This window comes from Nyctereutes procyonoides, unplaced genomic scaffold, assembly GCF_905146905.1.
Source record: "Nyctereutes procyonoides isolate TBG_1078 unplaced genomic scaffold, NYPRO_anot_genome, whole genome shotgun sequence".
Lineage (NCBI taxonomy): Eukaryota > Metazoa > Chordata > Mammalia > Carnivora > Canidae > Nyctereutes > Nyctereutes procyonoides.
Window position 1 is genome coordinate 7350616 of NW_026575031.1, and position 26513 is coordinate 7377128.

Consider the following 26513-nt stretch of genomic DNA (forward strand, 5'->3'; position numbering starts at 1 on the left):
AGCACTGGATGTTACGCTTTATGTTGGCAAATTGAACTCCAATAAAAATAAAAAATTGGAGTTCTAAAAATTGAAAAGATGGGGGTAAATCTAATACTTTTTGCAGATTAAATGCTTGTATATTAGCAAAATATAAAAATATCAATTGAAATACCTGTACAGACAATAAAGAGCAGGGTAAAAAAGTAATATATGAAAATTATTATATTTCCTATATATAAATAATAACTAGATAGAAAATAAATGTCTTTTTTCCTATTGTGTTATATTTTGTTGCTATGCATTTAATAATCAAAACTTATAAAGGATAAACCATTACTGGAGAATACTAAAAAATCGTAACAAGTTGAATAAAAAGATTCAACATCACAAAACTGTTACTTCTCCCTAAATTAATTGTTTTTTTATTTTATATTTTTTAAAGATTTTATTTATTTATTTGAGAGAGATAGTGTGCACAACAGGGGGAGCAGCAGAGGGGGAACAACGAGAAGCAGACTCCCCACTGAGCAGATTGCCTGATCTGGGGGCTTGATCTCAGGATCCTGAGATCATGACCTGAGCCTTTTAAAAGATTTATTGATTTATTTTAAAGAGAGTGCAAGTGGGAAAAGGGGCAGAGGGAGACAGGAAAGGGAAGACTATTCCACACTGAGTGGGGAGCCTGATGTGAGATTCTATGTTACAACCCTGAAATCATGACCTGAGCCAAAAACAAGAGTCCAACACAGGTCTTGTTGAAAACATCAAATTTAAGTCAAATTCTTCCTGGACTTTCATCATACAGCCCTTGATGTCCAGTTATCTCTCTGATGATCATTGCCTAGATCCATTCTTTTTTTTTTTTTTAAGTTATTTATTTATTTATTTATTTATTTATTTATTTATTTATTTATTTATGAATGAGAGAGCATGGGAGAGAGAGAGCACACACAGGAGGAGGGGAGAAGGGAGAGGGAGAAGACTGCCCACTGAGCAGGGATCCCGATGCAGGTCAATCCCAGGACCTTGTGATCATGACCTGAGCTAAAGGCAGATACTTACCAACTGAGCCACCCGGGCACCCTAGATCCATTATTTCCTTAGAGTGCTAATTGATAATAATCTCATTCTGAGTTATGGTTCATAAAGGAAAGGTATATTAAATTCTTGGGGGCAGGGATCCCTTTATTTACTAGTTTAAGGACAATGAGTTGGTTTCTTAGTTTCTTTCAAACTTAAGACTGATAAGGATTTTTTTTCCAATATGTTTACCCAAATATCTAAATCATGAACTTAAAAACATATTTAATGTGTTTTAGCATGTTATAGTTAATATTTTTGTTAATACTTGAATTATTCTCTTTGTTTAGTGGAATCTCTTCAGATTAGTTTCTGATCTTTTGATATAACCCCAATAATTTTTGATAGCCGCTTTGCTTTATAGTATACCAAGATACTCATGTTCATCTTATGTATTGTCTGATCAGACCTGAAATTAGCCATGTTTCCAACAAGCAAGTATAATTCCTTTTAGTAGGAAATAACATTTAGAAAACACAATCTGGATGCTTAGGTTCTCCTTATTCTTGAATTAGTCATTGTTTCTAGGCCATTCTGTTACCAAATCTATCAGTCTACCCATCTATCACAACTGCTAACTTAAGAAACAAATAGGTGAACCCCAGCTCATTGTGGCAGCCAATTCCTCCATCGTAGGGAATCTGGAGGGGACTGGACAAGTTGAAAGTTTAGCTCCTGGCTGGTTTTGCCAACACTGCTGCCCAGTAAACTTGGATGAACTCTTCACAAGAGAAGCCAATTACTGAAGAGACAAGGTTTTGGAAAAGAGAAAGGGAGAAATTTATTTTGAGTCCTGGCAGCTGGGGAAGGTTAAGGCTCAAGCCTTAACAACTGACCTCTCTACCCACAAGATGGACACCTAGAGTTTTATAGGGAGAGATTCAGGGGTGTGTGCAAGAAGGCAGGCAGCATGTGATCATGAGTAGGGATCAGTATGTGTTCAGCCCATGCTCATAATCAGGGAAGGAGACATGTGGAGTGTTGTTTTCTAGGCATTCTATTGCTATCAAGGCTTTTCTGGTCTGGTATCTTGTGATTTTGAGTTCATTGCAAAACATCTTCATCAATGCCTCAAGAAAGTGCAATAAAAAATAGTGGGGGTGCCTGAGTGGCTCAGTAGGTTAAACATCTATCTGACTCTTGATTTCAGCTCAGGTTATGATCTCAGTATTGTGAGATCAAGCCCTATGTCAGGCTCTGTGCTGAGTATGGAGCCTGCTTGTCCCTCTCCCTCTGCCTCTCTCCCTGCTTGCACATTTGCTTGTGTGCTTTCAAATATATTTTTTTTTTTAAAGAGAAAACATGGGTTTTAGTTAAAGCATGAGTTAAGCAGTCTTGTCTGTTTCTGGTTTCAACTATTAAGGTTTATAAGAAGGTTCACGGGATGCCTGGGTGGCTCAGTGGTTGAGCATCTGCCTTCAGCTTGGGGCATGAGCCTGGGGTCTGGGGATTGAGTCTAGCATTGGGCTCCCTGCAGGGAGCCTGCTTTTTGCTCTGCCTATGTCTCTGCCTGTCTCTGTGTCTCTCATGAATAAATAAAATCTTAAAAAAATAAAATAAAATATAAGAAGGCTTACTAACAATTATTGATGTGAATACTTGTCTTTTTCTTTTAACTTGTTAAAGTCATTAACTGTTAGAGATAGATAAAAGCCCTTTTTCATCTGTATTGCTAGTTTTTTAACCTGTTTTAATTTTGCTTATTGGGTATTTTCTGGTGTTAAAAGTTTTAATTTTTTATATGGTCTTCCTATGTTTTTAAGGCACCTATATTTTCTTCTGGTCTTTTTATAGGTTCGTTTTTTATATATTTTATTTAGAATTTATTTTGATGTTAATAAGTAAGATGGAACAATTTTTATTATTTTTATTTTTTTATTATTTTTTTAAATTTTTTATTTATTTATGGTAGTCACACACAGAGAGAGAGAGAAAGAGAGAGAGAGGCAGAGACACAGGCAGAGGGAGAAGCAGGCTCCATGCACCGGGAGCTCAACGTGGGATTCGATCCCGGGTCTCCAGGATTGCGTCCCTGGGCCAAAGGCAGGCGTTAAACCGCTGTGCCACCCAGGGATCCCTTATTTTTATTTTTAAAACTTTTTTTGTTAATTTTTATTTATTTATGACAGTCACACAGAGTGAGGCAGAGACACAAGCAGAGGGAGAAGCAGGCTCCATGCACCGGGAGCCCGACGTGGGATTCGATCCCGGGTCTCCAGAATCGCGCCCTGGGCCAAAGGCGGGCGCTAAACCCCTGCGCCACCCAGGGATCCCTTATTTTTATTTTTAAACCCAAGTTCTTATTTTCTATAAAATTGGAAGGGGCAGAGTCATATTTCTTTTTTTTAAGATTTTATTTATTTATCCATGAGAGACACAGAGAGAGAGAGATAGAGAGAGAGGCAGAGACACAGGCAGAGGGAGAAGCAGGCTCCACACATGGAGTCCGATATGGGACTCGATCCCCGGTCGATCATGCCCTGGACCAAAGGCGGCGCTAAACTGCTGAGCCACCTGGGCTGCCCCATATATTTTATTTTAAAAATATTTTCCCCTTCCTAGAGGCAATGTCTAAGAGCTTTTTCTTTTTATCTTAGATTTTAAAAAACAAAATTTTTTTTAAAGATTTTATTTATTTATTAGAATGAGAAAGAGAGTGTGAACTGGGGGAGGGAAGGTCAAAGAGGGAAGGAAAAGCAGACTCCCCGCTAAGCAAGGAGCCTGACCCCAGATTCCACCCCTCTGAGATGGAGACCTGGAGATCATGACTTGAGCCAAAGGCAAACATTTAACCAGCTGAGCCACAAGCACACCTTCCTCTTAGATTTTAAAAACTTGATGATCTTGAGGATCTTGAAGGTGCCTTTCTTTTGAATTATTTCTCCAGAAAATCTATGTCATTTCAATAATCATATATATTTTTTTAGTTTATTTTTTAGTGATGTCTGCACCCAGTGTGGGGCTCAAACTCATGACCCCGAGATCAAGAGTCACATGCTCTTCCAGCTGAGCCAGTCAGATGTCCCCAAAAATCATGCTGAAATGATCATTTTATTTTATTTTTATTTTTTTATTTATTTATGATAGTCACACAGAGAAAGAGAGAGAGAGGCAGAGACATAGGCAGAGGGAGAAGCAGGCCCCCTGCACCAGGAGCCTGACGTGGGATTCGATCCCAGGTCTCCAGGATCGCGCCCTGGGCCAAAGGCAGGCGCCAAACCGCTGTGCCACCCAGGGATCCCATGAAATGATCATTTTAATATAAAATCACTTGTGTCAAATCATTGAAAGTGGTTTTATCTGTATCAAAATTTGATTTATTATTAATAGCTAATATTACATGTTAAATATGCAACGGTATGCATTCATTATTCATTGAATCAATCGTATCTCATTTTATGATTAAGGAAACTAAGGCTTAGCTTAAGTAACTTGCTTAAGTTCCCATACTTTTTAAGAGGTAGGTCTCAGACTTTGGACTATTTCTCATCAGACTATTCTTTTTTTTTTAATTTTTATTTATTTATGATAGTCACACACACACAGAGAGAGAGAGAGAGAGGCAGAGACACAGGCAGAGGGAGAAGCAGGCTCCATGCACTGGAAGCCCAACATGAGATTCGATCCCGGGTCTCCAGGATCGCGCCCTGGGCCAAAGACAGGCGCTAAACCGCTGCGCCACCCAGGGATCCCCAGACTATTCTTAATCATTATATTATCATAACTTCTTGTGTTTTTCACATTGTTGGTATTTTCTCTTCCTCTCATTACCCTAATTATTTGTGGGATTAGGCTGTATTATATTTTCTGAGTCTGTCTGATTGTTATTACAATGCTTCTTCCTGTTTTCCTTTTTTTTCTTAGATGTGTTGTTTATCCTGTTTATTTTGTTTGTTTTATAATGAACTTGGCTAATAAACATGTTCCAAGAAGTCAACAGGGAAGTTTGGAAACAATAAGGGTAATTGGGATAGGATTATTTTCCTATTTATCCATATCATACAAAGAGGTATATAAGAAAACTCAGCATTTTCTCCTTAAATTTGTGTTTTGGTTGATGGAACATTAAAAATTAGAAGTACCCTTGGGCGCCTGGCTGGCTCAGTCAGTAGAGTATGTCACTCAGTCTCAATCCCAGAGTCCTGAGTTCAAGCCCCGTGTTGGAGGTAGAGTTTATTTTTAAAAAATAATAATAAATTATGGGACACTGGGGTGGCTCAGTCAGTTAAGTGTTTGACTCTTGATTGATCTCAGCTTAGGTCTTGATCTCAGTCTTGTGAGTTCAAACCCTGCCTTGAGCTCCATGCTGAGCTGGAGCCTACTAAATAAGTCATTAAGTAAAAATACCCCAAACTCTTTCTATTTTAGTGAGAAGATTATGTAGGTAGTGACAGAACCACAATTATAGGTCTCCTGATTTCTAGTCTACTGCTTTTTCTACTGCTTCTGATAACCCTTCCCAAATGCTTTTAAACCTAGTCCACTCTCTCCTTTCCTTGGATATAATCTACTTACTTTACTAGCTTTCTTAAAATGGCTCTGGGATATTAAATACACTAAAGTTGTACTAGTAGATCCACTCAAAAGTAAAGATATCTGATTGACATTCAAAGATTTGTAAATTAAAACCCACTCATGTGTTTTAATTTTTGTAAATATTTAAGTTGTGTGTGGATCAGTCGTGATTCCTTATTTTATTTGAAGGATTTTATTTATTCATGAGAAACACGAGAGAGGTAGAGATATAGGCAGAGGGAGAAGCAGGCTCCTTGTGGGGAGCCGGATGTGGGACTCAATCCTGTCAATCCCAGGACCCCAGGATCACAACCTGAGCCAAAGGCTCAACCACTGAGCCACTTAGGTGCCCCATGATTTCTTATTTTAAAGATTTTTTAAATTAGTTGAACAACTATACTGATCCTGCTCATACTGAATAAAAAAGTCTTCTATTGCAAATCATTTGAAGAAAAGTTGTGTCAAGTATAGCTTTGTAGTTATAAGCTCAGGTTTTGAAGTCAGACAGATTTGAGTTTGCATTTTGGCTCTGCCACTTATTAGGTATATGACCTTGGGAATTACTTAACCTTTATGAACTTCATGGGGGATCCCTGGGTGGCTCAGCGGTTTGGCGCACCTGCCTTCGGCCCAGGGCATGATCCTGGAGTTCCTTGCATGGAGCCTGCTTCTCCCTCTGCCTGTGTCTTTGCCTCTCTCTCTCTCTCTTTTTCTGTCTCCCATGAATAAATGAACAAAATCTTAAAAAAAAAAAAAAACTTTATGACCTTCAGTATCTACATCTGTAGGGACACCTGGGGGCTCAGCGGTTGAGCGTCTGCCTTCAGCTCAGAGCGTGATCCCAGAGTTCCGGACCTAGTCCCACATCAGGCTCCTTGCATGGAGTATGCCTCTCCCTCTGCCTTTGTCTCTGACTCTCTGTGTCTCTCATGAATAAATAAATAAAATCTACATCTGTAAGATAACATGATTGTTATAATAATTAAAAATATATGTATATAAAGAATAGAATGCTTGTCACACAATATGTATGTAAATATTCATTGCTTTTTTGTATTTGAAACTAAATTTTCTTTCTTATTAAGAATAGCTTCCCAGTAATGAATGATACTTAATATTAGAATGAAAATGAACTAGCCAGATTCTTTAAGTCTGATATCAAATGCTGCTTCTCCAGAAGCTTAATCATACCAATGAAAAGAGATCCTTTCCTCTGTAGTCCATGCCACCTTATCTGAACTGTTAATAACAAAAGTCAGTGAAGTAATGTTCATAATCACTGCTCCAGCTCTTGCTTACAGAGAAAACTCCTTGAGGTCAAAGATAATGTATCAGACTCTGGTATTTAGCATCAAGTATATAGTGAGTGCTTAATAAATGTTTTGTTGAATAAAGTAAATATTTTAGGTTATTGAGAGGATAATGATTTTTGTCAGAGTTCTTTAAAAAAGCAACAGATTTTGATGTGAATAAATTTTGGCACTTGAAATATTAACAGTACATGATGACGTAGCAAATAGGAAGCTGAAATTGGTTCTCTTTACGTATCTCAAAACAGACTATAAATTAACACCATAGGGTCCTAATTAAAAATTGCAGTCTTAGGGATCCCTGGGTGGCGCAGTGGTTTGGCACCTGTCTTTGGCCCGGGGCGCGATCCTGGAAACCCGGGATCGAATCCCACGTCGGGCTCCCTGCATGGAGCCTGCTTCTCCCTCTGCCTGTGTCTCTGCCTCTGTCTCTCTCTCTCTCTCTCTGTACTGTCATAAATTAAAAAAAAAAAAAATTGCAGTCTTAAATCTTTAAAAAAAAAAAAGGGGGCAGCCTGGGTGGCTCAGTGGTTTAGCACCGCCTTCAGCCCAGGGCCTGATCCTGGAGACCCGGGATCGAGTCCCACATCGGGCTCCCTGCATGGAGCCTGCTTCTCCCTCTGCCAGTGTCTCTGCCTCTCTCTCTCTCTGTGTGTGTGTCTCTCATGAATAAATAAATAAAATCTTTTTAAAAAATAAATAAATAAAATAAAAATTGCAGTCTTTCAGGGGCACCTGGATAACTCAGTAGGTTAAGCATCCAACTCTTGGTTTTAACTCAGGTCGGTCATGATCTCCGGGTCCTGAGATTGAGCCTGGCCTCGAGTTGCATGGGGCTCTCCCCTACCTCCGCACTACCCCTTCCCCGATTAAATAAATAAAATATTTTTTAAAAAATTGCAGATTTTCAGTAATTTGTATTTTCTTTTCTAGAGTATTCCAGACAGAGTCTCATATGAAAATAGTAAGAAAGTCAGAAATTGCAGGTAAATATGTTATTGCAATCCCTGCTTAATCTGTTTCCTCTAAAATTTTGGTGTGGCTGTCTAACCAGGTAATTGATAAAACTGTTTATCTTATTGCTTAAAAAGTATAGCTTGAGCGATGGGGGCAGAAAGTAAGGTGGATAGTTAGTATTTTTTTTTAATTGTTGTTAATGTTCTTATGCAATTTTTCTAATGCTTTATCAGTGTGTCCTTGAACAAGTTTTAATTTTTATTTTATTTTTAGAAACAGAAGCGGGAGAAAATGTTCTATATATACAGTAAGTAGAGAAAATGTGATTCAAATTATATTTGAAAAACTGTTTATTACTATCAAATGCAGTATTTTTTAAATTAATGATCTTTTTGCTTTTATTTTTGTGATTCTTTTGTAGAATACTTAGGAGTAATTCAGAAAACAGATTCTTTGCCGAATTTAATATACTGCTATATCTGATGAGTGTGTGCTAACACACTTGTACAGATTTTCCTTTTAACAGAGTGTTGAAATTCTACTTTCACATATAAATCCTTAAGTACGACATTTAGTGCAAAACAATAAAACCAAATATTCAGATTTTTTTCATTAGTTTTTCTTATCATGTTAATATATAGAAAAATAAATACAGGTTGCTCTTGAACAAATGGAAAGATGCTTATTTTCATTCATCATAAGAGAAATACAAAGTTAGATTATTATTGAGATACAACTTTTCATCTAATCAGTTAAGAATATAGGTAAGCAGCACCTGGGTGGGTCAATTAAGCTCAGGTCATGATCTCAGGGTCCTGGAATCAAGTTGTGTGTCAGCCTCTCTTCAGCAAGGAGTCTGTTTATCCCTCTCCCTCTGCCCCTCCTCCTGCTCGTGCTCTCTTTCTCTGTGTCTCTCAAATGAAAAAATAGAACATGAGAGAACCTAACTCTGGGAAGCGAGCAAGGGATAGTGGAAAGGGAGGTGGGCGGGGGGTTGGGGTGACTGGGTGACAGGCACTGAGGGGGGCACTTGGTGGGATGAGCACTGGGTGTTATGCTATATGTTGGCAAATTGAACTCCCAACAAAAATATATATATTAAAAAAATAAAGAATATAGGGTAAAAGTTGCTCACTGCTAGTGGATATAAATTGAAGAAGGCAGTTGGCAGTATCATTCAAAATTTTAAATACACATGCCCTTTGACTTGGTAATCTCATGTCTGGGAATTTATTTCATTAAGATACTTGTAAATGTTTAAAATGATGAACATAAAAGGTTACTCATGGCAAAGGATATAAAAGATCCTAATGATCTATCAGTACTGGACTGGTTAAATAAATAAAATTTTTCCATGTAATTGACTACTGTTGAACTGGAAGAAAAGATTCTTTTTATATACTAATGCAGAAAACTCTCAAAGTTTAGGCTCCTCGCAGTTAACCAGCTGAGTGTGGAGCCCACCATGGGACTTGACTCATGACCCTGAGATTAAAACCTGAACTGATATCAAGAGTCAAATGCTTAATTGACTGAGCCACACAGAAGCTCCAGTAATTTTGGTTGTCTTTGCAAAAACTTAAATGTATATCCAAGTGCATGTTTATCTTTAATTTTTATTTTTAAATTTTTATTTATTTATGATAGTCACGCAGAGAGAGAGAGAGAGAGAGGCAGAGACATAGGCAGAGGGAGAAGCAGGCTCCATGCACCGGGAGCCCGACGTGGGATTTGATCCCGGGTCTCCAGGATCGCGCCCTGGGCCAAACCGCTGCGCCACCCAGGGATCCCTAATTTTTATTTTTAAAAAGACAAATGAAAATACTTAATAATATGTCTTATAGTACTTTACATATTTTTATTTTTTAAAAAAATTTTTAAAAATATTTTATTTGGGATCCCTGGGTGGCGCAGTGGTTTAGCGCCTGCCTTTGGCCCAGGGTGCGATCCTGGAGACCTGGGATCGAGTCCCACGTCGGGCTCCTGGTGCATGGAGCCTGCTTCTTCCTCTGCCTCTCTCTCTCTCTGTGTGACTATCATAAATAAATAAAAATTTAAAAAAATATTTTATTTATTCATAGAGATGCAGAGAGAGAGAGAGAGAGAGAGAGAGAGAGGCAGAGACACAGGCAGAGGGAGAAGCAGGCTCCATGCAGAGAGCCTGACATGGGACTCCATCCCGGGACTCCAGGATCATGCCCTGGGCTGCAGGTGGCGCTAAACCGCTGTGCCACTGGGGCTGCCCACTTTACATATTTTTATATATAGATGTAGCTCAGTCTTTCATAATTTGTTGTATGTCTGCATCAACAATTAGCTCCCTATTGATGGACATTTGGGGTTTCCTTTTATTTACTTTTTTTAAAAAAGCTATATCTCTAGAAAATGAGTTGCTTTGTAGGTTGTTCTTTAAAAAAAAAAAAAAAAGCCCGTACTAAGTATATTTTTATAGTATCCTTGAAATTAACAAAACCTTAAGACCATTCTGAAAATGGTCCTTTAACTACCTTGTAATTTTTTTCTGCCAGAGTTAGAGGAGTCTTTTTAAAGATGTCTTTGTATTTTTCTGCCAGTTACCGTACAAAAACTTTTCACCTTCCCTGCTCTTTCAAGTGTTGTGATTCTTGGTAATTGTCTGGGGTATAGATTTTGAAAATACTTTTTAATTTTTAGGAATAAGAAGCCAGAAGAAACCTGTGAGATTACTGGTGAGTATGACCAAAATACTTTCCTTACCACATAACTTTTTCTTCATCCAAATTTCATACAAAGTAATTTGTAAAAGAACTAAGGAAAAAAATGTAAAGAGAGCTCTGTTCTTTACACAAAATTTTCAAGGGACGCCTGGGTGGCTCAGTGGTTGGGCGCCTGCCTTCAGCTTAGGTTGTGATCCCAGGATCCAGGATCGAGTCCCACATCCGGCTCCCTGCGAGGAGCCTGCTTCTCCCTCTGCCTATGTCTCTGCCTCTCTCTCTCAGTCTGTGTTTCTCATGATTAAATAAATAAATCTTTAAAAAAAAAAAAAACTTCAATATGAAAGTTCACAAACTTGCTATTATTTCTGCTAAACCTGCTGTTCCACTTGTTTTCTCTATTTTGGATTCCCACTCGTTCATTCAAGTCAGAAATTGAGTCATTTTTAAAAATTTTTCCTCATTCCACATATCCATTGGACTTCACTCTATTCTTTCTCCTAAATATCTTGCAAATCTGTTACCTCCTCTCCGTTCCTTCTGCCACTGTTTGAGTTCGTGTCTTCATTATTCATTATTCTCTCATGGGCTACTGGATTTAGTTTCTTATCCCTTTAATCCATTCTACATATTTCTAAATCTGATATTACCTCCCAACTTAAAATTATTAAATGGCACTTTTTTGCTTATAGGATAAAATACTCTTTGGCATAGACTTTGAAAGCTCTTCTCCCATTTTATCTCTTGCCCATTAGATATTTAGATATCTATATCTTTAGCTCAAGCTTTAGCTTATGAAGAAGTATTTACAGATCCCCATGTTGATTTTTTTCTTTCTGTATCCATTTACAAATGATGTTTTTTTCTCTCTGAAGTGCCCTTCTTACTCCAAGTTGCCTATCAGCTTCTCATTTTCATTTAACTTAGTTTTTTACTTAGCCTAACTTCATTCCTATTCAATGTAGCCAAATCCCGGGTGCCTTACTGGCTCAGTTGGTGGAGCATGCAACTCTTGATCTCAGGGTTGTGAGTTTGAGCCCCACATTGGATGTAGAGATTACTTAAAAATAAAATCTTAACAAAATAAAAAACAAAAACAAAGTACCGGGATCCCTGGGTGGTGCAGCGGTTTAGCGCCTGCCTTTGGCCCAGGGCGCGATCCTGGTGACCCGGGATCGAGTCCCACGTCGGGCTCCCTGCATGGAGCCTGCTTCTCCCTCTGCCTGTGTCTCTGCCTCTCTCTCTCTGTGTGACTATCATAAATACATAAAATTAAAAAAAAAGACTTATTAAAAAAATAAGTCTTAAAAAAGAAAACAAAGTACCTAGTCCACAAACTGTTATAATCCATGACAGAAAAAGAACTTGCATTAGAATGTAAATCAACTATGGCAGTTACCTACTGTTTAGCTAACTGACATTTTTTTCTTAGCAAAGCTTTCTTGATGAAGGAAATATCACGTGATTTACATTGGCTGGAAGCTCCTTATTTCATCATGAATTGGTAACAAGCAGCTCACAGACTGGCACCACACATTAAGTTGTACTGGCTTAAATGGAGCCTTCTCTGACAAAACCAAGGGGTCACTCAGTCCTGTAATGTCATAATATCCCTTTATTTCTCACTTTTTGAAGAATTTATCACATTGTATCTTAGATATTTACTTCTGGCTCATTTATTAAAGTAGGAACTCTGAGTCCAGAAATTCTGTCCGTTCTTTGTGCCTTAGTGTAGATAGTTGAGTTTGGGACACATAATAGGTTCTGAGTAAATATTTTTGAATAAGCGTGGAAGCTTGATATATAAGTAAGATTTTTAGCAAAAAGCCTGTAATTACTTCATCATATTCAATTGAGGTTACCATAAACTCTTTAGATGTTCTAAAGATTTTTGTGATGAGAATTGGGCATTTTATGGAAGTGTTGAATCACTATATTGTACACCTGAAAGTAATATTACACTATATGTTAACTAACTGGAATTTAAATAAAAACATTTTAAAAATATTCTAGAGATTTGCCTTTAAACTTAAGTATTATAAAATGTATTTCCTGTTTTATTATAGCATCTTCAATCCCTTCCTTATTTCCAAAGTCTATCTGTTACCTAAATCTTTATATTTCAATTCTAAAATGTGCTGAGTCTAATCTTCTATTCCCATTCTCATTTTCTCTTACCAAGAGATTCTTACTTGCTTGTATGTGCACTATTACAGCAGCTCCTAATTGGTTTATCTTCTCTTGAATCTACTTTTTTCTCCTTCTCTGGAGTTATTTTTATAAAATGCATGTCTCATCATGGTAATATCTAGATTCCTTAACATAGAATAAAAGATGCTTCAAAATCTTACTCTGACATTTCAGTCTTGTGAATTAGTACTCTTTACCATGTAACCTCTACTATCCAGGGAGTAAAAATAAAGAAGTGAAGGGGGAAAGAAGTCCAAACTTCTACCTTTAAAATTCCCCCTTTAAAATTACGTTTGAGGGATCTCTGGGTGGCGCAGCGGTTTAGCGCCTGCCTTTGGCCCAGGGCACGATCCTGGAGACCAGGGATCGAATCCCACGTCAGGCTCCCTGCATGGAGCCTGCTTCTCCCTCTGCCTATGTCTCTGCCTCTCTCTCTCTCTCTGTGATGACTATCATAAATAAATAAAATTTTTAAAAAATTACGTTTGAAAAATATTTCAGTCACATAGAGAATATAATAATCTAGATCTCTCTGTCCCTAAGATGGGACTGTTATAAGTTTTTATTTTTTTAAGATTTATGTAGGGGTGTCTGGGTGGCTAAGTTCATTAAGTTTCTGAATTTGGCTTAGGTCATGATCTCAGGGTCCTGGGATCAAGCTCCATCTTGGGCTCCATGTTTGGCAGAGACTGCTTCTTTCCCTCTCCCTGCTCTTACCCTCCCTAATGTTCTTTCTCTCTCAAATAAAATATTTTAAAAAATGAAAGATTGATTGATTGATTTGAGAGAGAGAGTGAGAGACAGGGGTGGGTGGAAGCACACGATGTGGGAAGGTGAGGGAGAGAAGCAGACTGCTGCCTGTCAATCTCAAAACCCTGGGATCAGGATCTGAGCTAAAATCAAGAGTTGAAGACTTAACCAACTGAGCCACTTAGGTGCTCCAAGGGACAATTAGAAGTCTTTTTTTTTAATTTTTTATTTATTTATGATAGTCATACAGAGAGAGAGAGAGAGAGAGAGAGAGAGGCAGAGACATAGGCAGAGGGAGAAGCAGGCTCCATGCACCGGGAGCCCGACGTGGGATTCGATCCCAGGTCTCCAGGATCTCGCCCTGGGCCAAAGGCAGGTGCCAAACCGCTTCACCACCCAGGGATCCCACAATTAGAAGTCTTAATGAAATTTAGTATCTAAGCCCTTATGAAGGCCTCAGTAACTGATAAAACTTCAATAAATACTCATAAATGATGAAGAACCTACAGAAAGAACCTACATAACCTACAGAAAGAAAAAGCAGGCTCTTGGTGATATATGTATTTTTGTTATTGACTGTAGTTTTTCCTCCTTTTCAATAGGGATGAACACATTGCTTTCTGCTCCTATTCAGACTCAGATGCAACAGAGAGAGGTAGGAGTTCATGCATGTGCCTTTTCATTTATTCTCCCTTATAGTTAACACACACAAAAAATAATGTTATGGCATTGTTTAGGGATTACTTACCAAAGTCGACCAGCATAGACTGGAAAACTTCCTACCTTTTCAGTTAACTAAGGACAGTTCAATTATTGCCAGTTTAAATAAGGAAATATATTGATTATGTCAGGACTTCTCAAACTATAATGGGCATATGCAGGATTTTGTTAAAATATAGATTCCTTTTCAGTATATCTCCGGCACACCTTGAGATTCTATACTTCCAACAATCTCCTAATGATACTAGTGCATTACTTCACAGACCATACTTTGAGTAGCAAGGAATTAGACTGCTTCCTTACAAATAAAACCACTGCATTAAGATTCAAAGAGAACCCAACTTCCAAGAGTAGAGTGTACTATAAATTAGCCATCATGCTCTTAGCTCTAAGTCTTTTTTTTTTTTTTTTTTTTTTACTTAGAATGACCTAATATAGTAATTAGAATTTTCATTAGAGTTGTATTTGATATTCTCGGTCTTTTTCATTTTTAGTCATTCTAGTTGATGTATAATTAACCTTGAAACTTTTAATTTATCCAAAAACACTAAAAGCATTTACAGACTTTGAAAAAAAATGTAATAACAAATTACATGCTACATACCACACTGATTCAAACAAACCAGTGTATCATGAAACCATCTTTGAGGATTGTTTATATTAAGTACTCTGATGTAGTACATGTTGTAAAAACCTTTCTGAAAGTTTGCATTTGATCTGATCTCCTATATTTTGCTTTCACTGTAGATTTCAATTACAGAACACAACCATGAAATGAAACCTGCAAATGACCAAACAGTCATCTTTTCAGATGAAAACCAGATGGACCTAACAGCAAGTCACACTGTAATGATTACCAAAGACCTGTTAGATTGTACTAAAAGTGAAAAGTCCATTAAGATAGATACCGCATCATTTCTGGCTAACTTAAAGCTCCATACTAAGGATTCAAGAATGAAAAAAGAATTAAATTTTTCCATGGATCAAAGCACTTCTTCAGAAAAGAAAATACATTTTAATGACTTCATAAAAAGATTGAAAACAGGAAAATCTAATGCTTTTCCTACAGGACCTGATAAAGAAAATTTTGAAATATCTGTTCATCCCATAAAAACAAAGAAGGCCTCTTCTGTACATCAAATGCATGTATCTCTTAGGGTAGATGAAAATAGTAGTAATACAACTAGAATCTTCGGAGAACAAAATGATGGGATGAATTTCACTCAGTGTCATACAGCCAATATTCAGACTTTGGTTCCCACATCCAGTAAGGCCAGCATAAGGGAATTTAAAGGTGATGATATTACAATTTATGGCAGTGATTTTATGGACTTGACAACTAACCACACTATACAGAATTTAACCTCAGCAGATAATTCATCTAATAAAGAAAATCAAACTCAGAATGTCATGATGGAGGCTATGACAGATTATGGAACTAAAGCTCCAGGAGGGAAGACAATCTTTAATAAACTGAATATTCCTTTTCAAACCCCTTTAAACCCTAATGGTGAAATACATATTACCAAAAGTCATATTACAGGGACAGAAACTCACACAAGCACACAGACTTCTAACCAAGATGCCAGAACATTGACTATAATCCCAGAATCTATATGTTCCAGCCCAGCTACTCAAGATTATAAGACATTTTTCTATTCTAGCAGTAATAATCCCATGGAACTGACCACATGTCTCTCGGGTATGAGAAAAGAGAAGAATTTGCTGAAGAATGATAATTATTCTAAAATGTATCCCAATCCAGATGCCATCTCTCTTCTTACAGAGAAAACTATTTATTCAGGAGAGGATAGCATGGACATTACAAGGAGTCATACAGTTGCAATAGATAATCAGATTTTTAAACAAGATCAGACAAATATACAGAAAGCAGACACATCAATATCTGAAAAAGAAATAATGCTCCAAAATCTCATAACCATGTCAAAGGATGGGAAAATGAATATAAATTGTAGCTCAGTTCCTCATATATCTAAGGGAAGATTACAGCAGAGCCTGGCAAACTCTTTATCTATTTCATTGACTGACAAAAAGACTGAAATCTTCACAGGTGAAGATATGGATTTGACTGAAAGTCACACAACTAACTTAGGAAGTCAAACTCCACTTACATCTTACAATGTAACATCTGAGAATACCAGTAAATTTCTCTCTCACAGCAAAAGCCCTTCAGATGAATGGCAAGAAATGACCAAAAGTCGTATTGAACCATCCCAGCAGCCAGACATAATATCTAAAAACATCCCAATGGACACCTGGGACAAAGAAAAAGTTCAAGTTTTAAAGATTGCACCTTATGTTGATAAAGATTCTCCTCAATCAGCTGATATTAATCAAGACATAGCAATAAGCCATAGTATAGTATACTCTGATAGAAGTCTTGAGAAACAAGTAGCACTAGGAAATAATAGAAATACTGTTCCATGTGAGCAATCTTTGTTTCCTACTACAGAGTCATTATTTTCATTAGAAGGACAGTCTAACATGAAAAATCATAATATTGCTATTAACAGTTACACAATGAAATCTGTGCCAGGCCAGAATTCTAAACTGCCTGAGTCACTGAGGAAGGGTGTAGGCAATCCAACACCTGACTATTCTCATGACAAAACAATTATTTGTTCAGAGGAGGAACAAAATATGGATCTAACCAAGAGTCACACTGTTGTCATTGGATTTAGTTCTTCTGAAATACAAGAATTGGGTAAGACTAATCTAGAAAATACTAACAGTCTGCTAACAACAGCAAACAGACAGACAGCTATAAAAGTTGAAAAATGTTGTAAAAGTCCTATAGAAAAAACAGGAATATCTGTTTCTAAGGATAACCTAGATGTGATAGAGGACAAAAGCATACAGAAACTTGGATTTTTGAATGAAAAGCAAGATGTCAAAATTTGTGGAAGAAAAAGTGTTGGCAGACAAAAAGTTGATAAGACTATTGTATTTTCAGAGGGTGATGAGAATGATATGGATATCACCAAGATTTTTACAGTGGAAATAAATCATAAACCTTTATTACTTGAACAAGATTCCCATTTGGCAGGAACTTCTAAAACTGTTTTGTATGAATGTGGGCAAGATGACGTGGAGATCACTAAAAGTCACACAACTGCCTTGGAATGTATAACTGTCTCACCAGATAAAATAACCAGTAGGCCTATGGACAAAACTGTAATGTTTGTAGATAATTACAATGAACTAGAAATGACAAAGTCTCACACTTTTTTCATTGACTACCAAGCAAAGGAGAGGACTGTGAGTATAGACAAACTTGACTCAGAACTATCCAAAAGAAGAAAAAGCATAGAAAAGCCAAAAATGACACCTGCTTCTGCTGAGGAAAGTGTTTCCTTTCTGGAGAATGGTGAAAGTGACCATTCAGCAGCAAACGTCAATAAGCTAACACTACTGAGGGAATGGTCTAATAATGGTCCTATAGAGAAAGCAGTAGGATTTATAGCTGGTGATAACATGGAAGTATCTAAATTCACCATTTGGAAAAATGGCAAAGATGTACAAAAGCCTGAATTTCTGAATGACACTATATCAGACAAAAGTCAGAGAAGGAAAAGCCTTAGACTCAAAAATGACAAGACTGCTGCATTTTCTAAAAATGATGATGATATGGATATCACCCAGAGTTGTACAGTGAAAATAAACTATAAAAGTGCCCCAGAAGATAGAGAGGATTCCCATTTGGTGCCTTTGACAGGAGCTTCTAAAACTGTTTTGTATTCATGTGGGCAGGATGACATGGAGATGACTAGAAGTCATACGACTGCGTTAGAATGTAAAACTGTCTCACCGGATAAAATAACTACTAGGCCCATAGATAAAACTGTAATGTTTGTTGATAATCATGGTGATCTGGAAGTCACCGAGTCCCATACTGTTTTCATTGATTGTCAAGACACAGAGAAAATTAATCAAGAGTGCCCTAAATTTGGAATAGCTACAGGAAAACCCTTGGGTATTTCTTTTCATAATGATGGTAGCTCTGTTCAAGAAATCACTGAAAAACAAGCATTGGCAGTAGACCAGACCTATATACCAGAAAAAGCCAGAATTGGAAGCTGTCAGTTAAATAGTACAGATAGAAGAAACATGGACTTTACTAACAGTCAAGCAACTGCTACGTGTGGATCCAGTGATAATTATTCCTGTTTACCAAATGCTATTTCCTGTTTTGATAATTTGGAGGGGAATGTCATGTCCTTAGGTGATAAAGATAAGAAAGCCAGTAACTGCCCAGTGCAAAATGATCTTTCTTATGTAAAGGATTTAGCCAATGAATATTACTTGAAACCTGAGGGACTGCCTCCCTCTGCTTGTTCTTTGTTAAAGAAAGAAAAAGTAACTCAAACCAATAGCAATGGACAGTTAGACTGTGTTACAACAGTGCTTAAAAATCAAGATATGATTAAGGAGTCCCAGAATCTAATAGCTAATCAAACTTTACAAGATAGTCAGGAGCTGGCGGAGATGATTAAACCTAATTCAAATCGAGTATCCTTTAAACCCTCAGAGGATCAAATGGAGGGCTTTGTTGATACCACAGAACATAATTTAAAGAAGACTGTTGTTGATAATGTTTGTGTTACTTCTCAGCCTCATCTCTCAAGCCAGGTACCTCCATTACCTCAACAAGGACGGATAATTTTGAATAAAGATGAAACAATATCATCTAATTCTGGAAATAAGAATTTAAATATTGTTATAGGAAATTCCTTTGTACCCATATGTGAAAACGAGGCCAAAATGCTCAACAATGATAAACAATTTACCATAGTCTGTAAAAATGAGCTGAGGAAAAATACTCAGACAGCTAAATGTAATACAGATTTCCACAGTAATTCAGACTTGACTAAGCAAGTTATTCAAACTCATACTAATTCTAGAGAAGCATCAGATACTGTAATTGCATCTAATACTGCAAGTTTTAATAGTGTCAGATCAAATCTGAATAATTTGAATGGAAAAACTGAAGAATTTTTAGATTTCCAAACTCCCCATATTCCATCTTCTCCAGAGCAAATACTTGCATTAATAAACAAGGCACACAATCATATGAGTATAGTGCAAGCTACAGAAATACAGAACATTAACACAGCGCCCAGCAATGTTGAAGATGATAGAGATGAAGAAAGCAAAATTTCTCATAATGGAGCTGAAACCAACTCTGTACCACTCATGACAGTTGTAAAAGATAAAGTGAAGAGATGTTCTTTGGGAATATTTTTGCCCAGATTGCCAAACAAGAGAAATTGTAGTGTCACTGGTATTAATGACCTGAAGCAGATTCAAGCAGACACAACTGATTTAAATCACTTAGAAATTCAGCCAGTCTTCAGTAAGGAGCCAAGCATTGAATTTGTTGCAACTAAACTGACCTTAAGTCCATCTCAGTATATAAATGAGGAAAACTTTCCTATATATCCTGGTGAGATTAATTCCTCAGATTCTATTACCATAGAAACTGAGGAAAAGGCTTTGATTGAGACATATCAAAAAGGGATTCCACCATCTGAAAATAAAATAAGAGAAACCTGCAGTAACCAAAAAAGAACCTGGGTACAAGAAGATGATGATATTCAGAATGAGAAAAAAATCAGGAAAAGTGAGATTAGGTGTAGTGATACTACACAAGATCAGGAGGTAAGCTCTGTCTTAAACTAAGGAATGTGGTGGGTCTTTTTTTAAGTTATGAGTATTGAATTTTAATTTTAGTCTTGGATGAGCAGGAATTGGTCATTTCCAATTATAGGTCTAGAGAAATATTCCTATTTAGAATGTTAAGGAATTACTTGACTAACCGCTAGACTTAAAAACAATTTGAAGTGATAAATCATCACAAAAAATGAAATAGGAAATAGAACAAAAATTAATGTTGAAATTGTGTAATTTGTCATTATAGTTTTGCATAGGAGACTCTCTAGGCAGGGTATATGTAGCTTGAAAAGTTATCTTCAATCTAAATATCTGGAGAGTAAAAAAGCCTTTTTGTTATGTAAAGTGCATAAAGAAAAGCTTGCCTGAATTTTCTTGGCTATAAGGATTTGTAAAATCTGGGAATCCATTTCTTTAGTGGATGAGAAAATGCCTGGGTCAAGCCCAGTATCTCAAGGTGAAGAAGTGAGATTTCGAATTTATGGAAGAAGTCATAGATCTTTTTAAAAGTTGAGAGAACACTCATTTGGACAACTTGGAGAGAATAAAAGCTGTCATTCAAACTGAGTAACTCAGGTGGAGAAATGAAGATTAGAAAATATCAGGTTCATAGAAAACAAAGTTTAAACTCTAATACAGGGCAGCCCAGGTGGTTCAGTGGTTTAGCGCCTGCCTTCAGCCCAGAGCCTGATCCTGGAGACCCGGGATTGGGATCGAGTCCCATGTCGGGCTCCCTGCATGGAGCCTGCTTCTCCCTCTGCCTGTGTCTGTGCCTCTCTCTCCCTCTGTGTCTCTCATGAATAAATAAATAAAATCTTTAAAAAACATATTAAAAAAAAAAACTAAGACAAGTAAGCTTAGAAAAGTATTTCAGTAGTTCTATAAGATGAGGTCCTGAGGAAATGGTTCATCTGTGAAGTTTTGAGACAGTAGTATCAGTGATTTAAAAAAAAATTTATAATTGGGACACTGGGGTAAGTCAGCATTTGAGCGGCTGCCTTTGCCTCAGGGTGTGATCCTGGGGTCCCAGGATCAAGTCCTGCATCGGGCTTCCTGCATGGAACCTATTTCTCCTTTGCCTGTGTCTCTGCCTGTCTCTCTCATGAATAAATAAAATCTTTTTAAAAAATTTATAACTGAACAGACTTTATGAAAATGAATATTTTTTGTTCAGTAGATATTGAATATCCCCTGTGTCCTGAGTACTGTTTAGGTGCTGGGAATTCATCAGTGGGAATTTATAGAAAAATCTTTTCTAGGGAGAGTACATTCTAACATTTAGATAAGGGATATATTGTCCTCAAAAAAATGCATAAATAGGTAGATGAAAATGGCATTTAAGGCTGTAAAGTCAAATGGTTAAAATGGTAAAAGCAGCATATCACTTATTTGACATCAGCCAAAAGTATCTTGGTCATCTGGGGAAAGAAGTACTAAATCCTGGAAATAAGTTTCTTTGTGTTCTATCACAAGTCCCTTGAATAGCCAATATTCTGTGCTGGTTTATTTCAGTGTGGTAGCCCTGACCCTGGTGGCTAGTAGTTGAAATTGAGTAGGTCAACATTTGTCAGCTCATAGGATCTGGCTTTTTTTTTTTTTTTTTTAGGATCTGGCTTTAACTTAGACATCTGAGAAACAATTTGCTCATATTGTATAATGTACAAGCTGATTTCTATATATTCTTAAATAAAATTATTTTTAATTCTAGAGGCACCTAGAGTGGCCCTGTCACAGGAGCATGTAACCCTTAATGTCAGGGTTATGAGCTTGAACTCCAGGTTGGGTGTAGAGATTACTAAGAAAAATAAATAAACTTTTAAAGAAAATTAAAATAAAATTATTTGAAACTTTAAAGGCCTAATAAGTTGGAATACCTGGGTGGCTCAGCAGTTGAGCGCCTGCCTTCGGCCCAGGGCATGATCCTGGAGTCCCAGGATCAAGTCCCACATCAGGCTCCCTACATGGAGCCTGATTCTCTCTCTGCCTATGTATCTGCCCCTCTCTCTCTTTGTCTCTTACGAATAAATAAATAAAATCTTTAAAAACAAAAAATAAAGGCCTAATAAGTTGCTTGTTACTATTCTAGTTTGTTACTAAGGGGTTTCATATAAATTATAGATAAATTTTATGTTGAAGTAGTATTTGTTAGTGTTCAACAAACAGTTATTGTAAGTATAAAGAGTCGTAACTTTAGGCTGATAATGTTCCTTAATTATTTCAGATTTTTGATCACCATGCTGAAGGGGATATAGATAAAAATGCTGACAGCCTGAGCAGAACCCCATCTAGTTGCAGCAGTTCTCTGGATTCGATAAAGGCTGATGGGACCTCTCTGGACTTCAGCAGTAAGATCTTTATGAAAGCTAAATAATAGAAGTCATCTGCTTACTTGACTAGTAATAAATGTATTTCAGTTCAGGAAATATTTGAAATTTATGTAAGCTTTTTGGGAGTTATACATTGTTGACAAGTAAAATAATTTTAATTTATTTTTAATTCTTAATTATTTTAATAAATTGAGAAATGATAGAGCATAAAGGGTAATGTTCTTAAGACCATAAAGGGTAATTTCCTTAAGAAGCTTATAATTAGTAAAGAAATATTAAATGGGACCTTAAAACGGTAGCATAATCTGCCCTATAAATGACTTTTCCCAAAAAGATCTAGCTACAAGATCATGAACTGCACAAAAGCCTGAATGATAATTAAAATTAAGCTTACAGTTTATTTTTGATTAGTTTATTGCCTGAATTTACCTTACTTCTAGCACAGCACAATAGTCAAATGGAATCACAGTTTCTCAGAGACACTATTTGTGAAGAGAGCTTGAAGGAGGTATGTCAAACTATTTCTCATTTCTAATGCAACTATATTTCCTTTTTAGTTTTCACTTTTTAATTTTTTTTAAATTATGATGTTTCATCTATACAGAAAATTAGATTTTTTTTGTTCAGAACCCAGCATGGTAATTAATCATATGGATTAGAAATCACAGTTAGAAGATCTATGTTTTGTTGTTTATCAATTCTTTTGTTACTGAATAACCTTAAGAAATAATATTAGATAAAAATCTGTTCGTGTATACCTTACAAATATTTGGATATTTCCACAAATATATGCAAAATACTATGAGCTATTTAGAAACAAAATGAGCTCACTTTGAAAATTGTGCAAACTTTTTTCTCTCCTCAGAAACTCAAAGATGGGAAAATTACAATAAAGGAGTTCTTTATACTTCTTCAGGTCCACATTTTGATACAGAAACCCCGACAGAGCAATCTCCCAGCCAAAGTAAGTGCAATTTCTTGGCAAAATAGTTATCTCAGTTAAAATGTATTTTACTTGTTTATCAAACTGTATCAAAACAAGTGTTATTCAAAAATAGAAAAAGAATCTAAGGAAGCATTTTTTCCTACAGAAAGTTTTTCTAGGGATGCCTGGGTGGCTCATCGGTTGAGCATCTGCCTTTGGCCTAGGTCATGATCCTGGGATCCAGTCCCACATCAGGCTCCCTGCAAGGAGCCTGGTTCTCCCTCTGCCTGTGTCTCTGCCTCTCTCTCTCTCTCTCTGTCTCTCTGAATAAATATATAAATCTTTAAAAAATTTTAAAAAAGGAAAAGAAAGTTTTTCTACAGTAAATACATTGTGATTAGCATAAAAATTGGGTTTAGGAGGGGTTGCCTAGGTGGCTCAGTTGGCTAAATGACTCTTGATCGCAGCTCAGTTCTTGATATCAGGGTTATGAGTTTAAGCTTTGCGTTGGGGCTTCAACATGGAGCCTACTTAAAAACAGAAAATTGATGTTTTTTTTTTAATATTATAGATTTTTGATAAGGTGACATTTTATTTTTTTCTCATTCCTTGCAATTTATTTATTTGAGAGAGAGTTTGAGCAAGACAGAGAGAGCACACAGAGGAAGAGGGAGAAGCAGACTCCCTACTGAGGAGGAAGCCCAATATGGGCTCTATCCCAGATCATGACCTGAACAGAAGGCAGATACCCGGGTACCCCAGCAGAAGTTTTTAGTAAACATTTTTCAGAATCATAATAAGATTACATAATATTTGAATTACACAAACTCAATTCAAAAGATTAATAGAAAAATTTGAGTCACTTAATAGGAATATCTTAAGTCTGTCGAACATTTACAAAAATTAGTTATGCCCTTGGCCACAAAGAAAATATTAACTAATTGAAAAAAAATGAGAGATTTGATGGACAATATCATCTGATCTTAATCCAATAAAATTAGAACTAATAAAAGGACTAAAACATTCTTAGCTTCTTGGAAATTGAGAAATACACTTCTGAGATCAGATAACAGTCTTAATCAAGAATGTTAAGAAAACAAAGTAAACGGGATGCCTGGGTGGCTCAGTGGTTGGACGTCTGTCTGCCTTCAACCCAGGGCGTGATCCTGGAGTCCCAGGATTGAGTCCCACATCAGGCTCCCTGCATGGAGCCTGCTTCTCTCTCTGACTCTCTCTCTGTGTGTCTCTCATGAATAATAAACAAAATCTTAGGAAAAAAAAAAAAAACAAGAAACCAAAGTAAAGGAGGATATATAATACCAAACCTTATGGAACATACAGCAAAAATTAGACTTTTGGTAAATAAAATATTTATTTTTTTTAATTTTTTTTTATTTATTTATGATAGTCACAGAGAGAGAGAGAGAGAGGCAGAGACACAGGCAGAGGGAGAAGCAGGCTCCATGCACTGGGAGCCCGATATGGGATTCGATCCCGGGTCTCCAGGATCGCGCCCCGGGCCAAAGGCAGGCGCCAAACCGCTGAGCCACCCAGGGATCCCTAAATAAAATATTTAAATAAAATGTAAAAAAAAAATAAGAAAACCCTTAAAGAGCCTAATTTAAAAAACAGAAGGTTAAAATATTGACGGTTAAGAAAGAAGACATGTGGGACACCTGGTGGCTCTGTTGTTAAGCATCTGTCTTTGGCTCAGGTCGTGATCCCGGGGTCCTGGGATCGAGTCCTGTGTCGGTTTCCCCACTGGGAGCCTGCTTCTCCCTCTGCGTGTGTTTCTGCCTCTCTCTCTGTGTCTCTCATGAATGAATAAATAAAATCTTAAAAAAAAAAAAAAAGAAAGAAGACATGTTCAGAGTTTTAAAGAATTTTTTTAAAGATTTTATTTATTGGGGATCCCTGGGTGGCGCAGCGGTTTGGCACCTGCCTTTGGCCCAGGGCGCGATCCTGGAGACCCGGGATCGAGTCCCATGTCGGGCTCCCGGTGCATGGAGCCTGCTTCTCCCTCTGCCTGTATCTCTGCCTCTCTCTCTCTCTCTCTTTCTCTCTCTCTGTGACTATCACAAATAAAAATAAAAATTAAAAAAAATTTATTTATTCATTCATAAGAGACACAGAGAAAGAGGCAGAGACACACACAGAGGGAGAAGCAGGCTCCCAGCAAGGAGCTCAACACTGAACTCGATCCCAGGACCATGGGATCATGCCATGAGCCAAAGGCAGGTGCTTAACTGCTGAGCCACCCAGGTGTCCCAAGAATTTTTTTTTTTTAAGATTTTATTTATTTATTCATGAGAGATAGAGAGAGGCAGAGGGAGAAGCAGACTCCATGCAGGGAGCCCAATGTGGGACTCAATCATGGGTCCCCAGGATCACATCCTGGGCTGAAGGCGGCTCTAAAACACTGAGCCACCCGGGCTGCCCCCCAAGAATTTTTTTAATTAATCAACTCTGACAACAAATTTTCAGACCTAGATTATTTTTTTAGCAAAATATAAATTACCAAAATTAAAAACTGGAAAACTTTTATTATTGAAAACTTTATAATTTACCATTAAAATTGTCACTAGAACCAAATGAGTTTTTTTTTTTTTTTAAGACTTTATTTATTTATTCATGAGACACAGAAAGACAGGCAGAGACATAGGCAGAGGGAGAAGCAGGCTCCCTGCAGGGAAGCTTGATGTGGGACCAGGACCCCAGGATCACGTCTTGAGCCAAAGGCAGACGCTCAACCACTGAACCACCCAGGCATCCCCCAAATGAGTTCTATCTAATTTTTAAAGGATGGACCTTCACAGGGATGCCTGGCTGATTAAGTCAGTAGAACATGAGACTTGGTTTCAGGATCATAAGTTTTAGCCCCACATTGAGCATAGAGCTTACTTTAAAAAAAACTTTGAGATAAAATGGAAGGAGAGTGGGAAAAGAAACAAAGAAGGGAGGGAGGGAGAAAGGGACCAACACAAATATGGACATTTGGGGCAGCCCTGGTGGCTCAGCAGTTTAGCACTGCCTTCAGCCCGGGGTGTGATCCTGGAGACCCGGGTTCACATCCCGCATCAGGCTCCCTCCACGGAGCCTGCTTCTCCCTCTGCCTGTGTCTGTGCCTTTCTCTCTCTCTCTCTCTCTCTCTCTCTCTCTCTCTCTCTCTCGAATAAATAAATAAATAAAATCTTTAAAAACAAAAACAAATATGGACATTTGGTTTATGACAAAGATGCCACTGCAGAACAGTGGTCTTTTCTATAAATAGTGTTGCATATCCATAGGAAAAAAATGACCCTTGACTCATATTTCATATTATACACAAAAATCAATTTTATAGAACACCAAAAACACAAGTGACAGAAATTGG

The 26513-nt window shown here is 37.2% G+C and overlaps 1 protein-coding gene across 1 annotated transcript in view; it reads left to right on the plus strand.

Annotated features, from left to right (window-relative positions):
- The window catches only part of KNL1 (kinetochore scaffold 1), a 72021-nt gene that overhangs the window by 22610 nt on the left and 22898 nt on the right, over positions 1-26513 (plus strand). Inside the window, exons 6-13 of the mRNA XM_055316813.1 lie at positions 7821-7873; positions 8118-8151; positions 10518-10552; positions 14080-14132; positions 14945-19876; positions 22110-22233; positions 22656-22723; positions 23081-23179. Of these exons, the coding sequence (XP_055172788.1) occupies positions 7821-7873; positions 8118-8151; positions 10518-10552; positions 14080-14132; positions 14945-19876; positions 22110-22233; positions 22656-22723; positions 23081-23179 (5398 nt within the window). The remainder of the gene's footprint in view (positions 1-7820; positions 7874-8117; positions 8152-10517; positions 10553-14079; positions 14133-14944; positions 19877-22109; positions 22234-22655; positions 22724-23080; positions 23180-26513) is intronic.